The sequence below is a fragment of the Cynoglossus semilaevis genome, chromosome 3 (genome assembly GCF_000523025.1).
Source record: "Cynoglossus semilaevis isolate Cse_v1.0 chromosome 3, Cse_v1.0, whole genome shotgun sequence".
NCBI lineage: Eukaryota > Metazoa > Chordata > Actinopteri > Pleuronectiformes > Cynoglossidae > Cynoglossus > Cynoglossus semilaevis.
The window spans coordinates 12,914,707-12,917,696 of record NC_024309.1 but is presented as its reverse complement, the minus strand read 5'-3'; the positions used below and the strand labels follow the sequence as shown (position 1 = coordinate 12,917,696).

At 46.9% G+C, this 2,990-nt stretch overlaps 1 protein-coding gene across 1 annotated transcript in view; it reads left to right on the top strand.

Annotated features, from left to right (window-relative positions):
* Positions 1 to 2,990, top strand: part of prpf4bb (pre-mRNA processing factor 4Bb) — a 13,045-nt gene that overhangs the window by 2,423 nt on the left and 7,632 nt on the right. The window contains 7 exon segments of the mRNA XM_017031632.2: positions 1 to 616; positions 1,105 to 1,278; positions 1,429 to 1,587; positions 1,748 to 1,829; positions 2,121 to 2,322; positions 2,792 to 2,865; positions 2,957 to 2,978. The exon segment at positions 1 to 616 is cut by the window's left edge and continues 511 nt beyond it. Coding sequence (XP_016887121.1) covers positions 1 to 616; positions 1,105 to 1,278; positions 1,429 to 1,587; positions 1,748 to 1,829; positions 2,121 to 2,322; positions 2,792 to 2,865; positions 2,957 to 2,978 — 1,329 coding nt within the window.

The window sequence follows — 2,990 nt, the reverse complement described above, 5'->3', positions numbered from 1 at the left end:
GCAATAAATCCAGTTCCAAGCGTCACAGTCGGAGTAAATCTGCTGAGAAGCCAGCTAAGGAGACAAAGCAGGAAAAGGTGACCAAAAGCAACAAGGACACAGGTGTTAAGGACAGAGGGCGGGGCAGGAGCAGGTCCAAAGACCGAAAACGTGCAGACAGCACTGATCGTTCCAAGGAGAGAAGGAAGTCCAGTTCTCCCTCTGCCTGGAGGGGGGAGCAGAAAGGCGGTCGCACCGATAAACGACCCTCACCACAGCGGGAAGACAGATCAAATCAGGACAGAGCATCCCGGCGATCACGATCACCTGGGCGGGAGCGACCCAGTCGGTCTGACACGGACAAAGAGAAGCGACCAACCAAATCTCCGTCAAAGGACGCTTCGTCGGGAAAAGAGAATCGCTCCCCGCACAGGCGACCAGCCCACAGTCCCCCCGCCAGGAAACGCAGTGCTTCCCCCCGTCACAGAGATGCCTGGCGACCTTCAGTGGGTGCTGCAGACAGGGCATCAAAACAGAGTCACTCTCCATCAAGAACAAGGTCCCCGCCCCGGAGGGGGCGCAGTCGATCACCTGATACGAGGAGGAGGGACGCAGACAGACAGGAATCCCCACTAAGGTTAGAAAATGGAAGTAGTTTGATGGAACTACAAATCTGGTGTGACTGGAGGGAAAATGTGTCAGTGAAAGGTGGAGGTCCACAGCAGAGCAGCCAAAGAATCCAAAATAATTTTATGTAGTATCTTTTTTTCACTTCTTAGTATACAATAAACAAACAAGGTGTTTTACCAATACAAAAAACTAAGCATTGAGGTAAGATTGTAAATATTTTCACTGTTTATAATTAGAGGTCAAAAAGAGAGAACAGCATCTAATGTAACACTGTCACTGATGCTACTGTTCTCTTCTCCACTGCTTCAGCTCAGGCTGTGACATCACAGCTGAAACATGCTGAAAAGAAATTACAGCACAGTCAAAGCAGCTGTGGGCGTTCCTTAGTTCCTAGTTGTGAGTCACTAAGAAAATGTGATGACACCTGATTCTGTTTTTAAAGCAAGAATTGTTGTGGTGTAGTAAATGTGTACTTGTTGTACTGCAACCGTACAGGAAACGCTCACGGCCAGATGCAGCACCAGGAAGAGACAGGTCCCGGGAGAACAGTCCGAGAGCGCCCTCACGCCGCAGGATGAGTCGCTCACCTCTGAGACGGAGGTCTATGTCACCTAGGCGGCGTTCTCGGTCCTCCCTTCGCAGGCGGAGCAGGTCTCCACTGAGACACAGGTGGCTGATGCTCATCATTCATCTTCACTCACTGTATTTGTTAAAATGAGTGGTGAACATTTGTCTTTAACTCAACATGTGGTTTTGTTCACACTAAAAATGTGGTACAAGAAGTGAATTGTTGAAACAACGCTCATTTAACTCCTTCAGGTCTGGAGAGAGAGACAGGTATGGACGGCCCAGACAGTACCGACGCTCCATGTCACGTGACCGTGGGCGAAGGCGGCGGAGAAGCCGAGATGAAGACAAGTTCAAGGGCAGCCTTTCAGAGGGAATGAAGGTGGATCAGGAGTCCTCGGGGGAAGATGTGTGAGTATGGGGAGATATGAATAAGTGATGAACATAAGTATTGTTTTCAAGGCTATTCAGATCAGTCTTTGAAGGCTTAGGCCGTCTGATTGCACTGATTGACTCCATTAACTGAAACTGTCGTGGTGTCATTGTTTAAAAAAAGTTTTTGTCTTTTAAGGATGGAGGACTATGACGGTGAGGAAGTAGATGAAGAAGCACTCATTGAACAGCGCCGCCAGCAGCGTTTGGCCATCGTCCAGGTCTGTGCTCAGTAAGGCTATGATATATAACAGACTGCATAACACTTTTATTAGCTAGTCCTGCGATTGAAAATCAAAATCATAACCTCTATCATCATCAGCCACAAGAGGGCAATGTCAACATTTTTGTAAACTGAACGCTGCTTCCACTGATAAACAACAAGACTAAACCAAAAATTAGAATAAATTCAACTTTCAAGATAATTCAAAATACACCACTCACCTTACATCATTGGCTCGGCTGTAGATGATTTAGTTTTAATTCATGAATATATTTGTTTGTTCTTACAGAAATACAAAATTGCAAACGAAGACACCAACATGGTGTCAGAACCCAGCAGCCCACAGAGCAGCACGCGCAGCCGCTCACCCTCCCCTGATGACATCCTGGAGCGAGTGGCCGCTGATGTCAAGGAGTACGAGCGCGAGAACGTCAACACCTTCGAAGCCAATCTCAAAGCCAAGCACAACCTCATCGCCCAGGAGAAAGACGGTAATGTTCGGCCGTGGGTGTAAATTGGTGTCCGTTGGCTCACAAGGCCAACTGAATGAACTGATTGGCTGTGTCCTCTGGTCAGGATCCATTTCATCTGATGTCCTCAAACGTCCACTACGTCACAAATTCTAAAGACCAGCTTAACCTGGTGTTTTCATTTCTACTGTTTCGACAAAAGAGTTTAGTTTTTTTTTTATGAAGAAACAACCCCATGATTTGTGTGACAGCTGCAGAGTTGTGTGATGCAGTCGGCCTTAATTGTGTGTCTTCTTGTCATGTGTTCATTCAGTTGCTGGCTTGTAGTCCAAAGCCCGGGTGTCTCTGCCACCTGCAGCATGTATTGATCTCTGCACCGTATGTGAATCAAACACATGTTCTAGATATTCTGCTCTAAAATACTGCAAGTTGAAGAAAAACCCATCATGTGTTTTTTTTTTTTTTTTTGCCTTTTTTTGTGTGTTTTCAGGAGCCAATCCAAAGAAGCCCACGGCTCCAGACATGTTTACAGAGTCGGACGACATGTTTGCCGCTCACTTTGACGTGAGTTCTTAAGTTTTAAAGCATTGCCCTGTGGTGTTGAGTGTTTGTTGTGTTGGGTCAAGATGTGAATGTTCATCGCTGACTGTTACAGAGCGCCAGGATGAGAGCAGCAGGGGTAGGGGAGG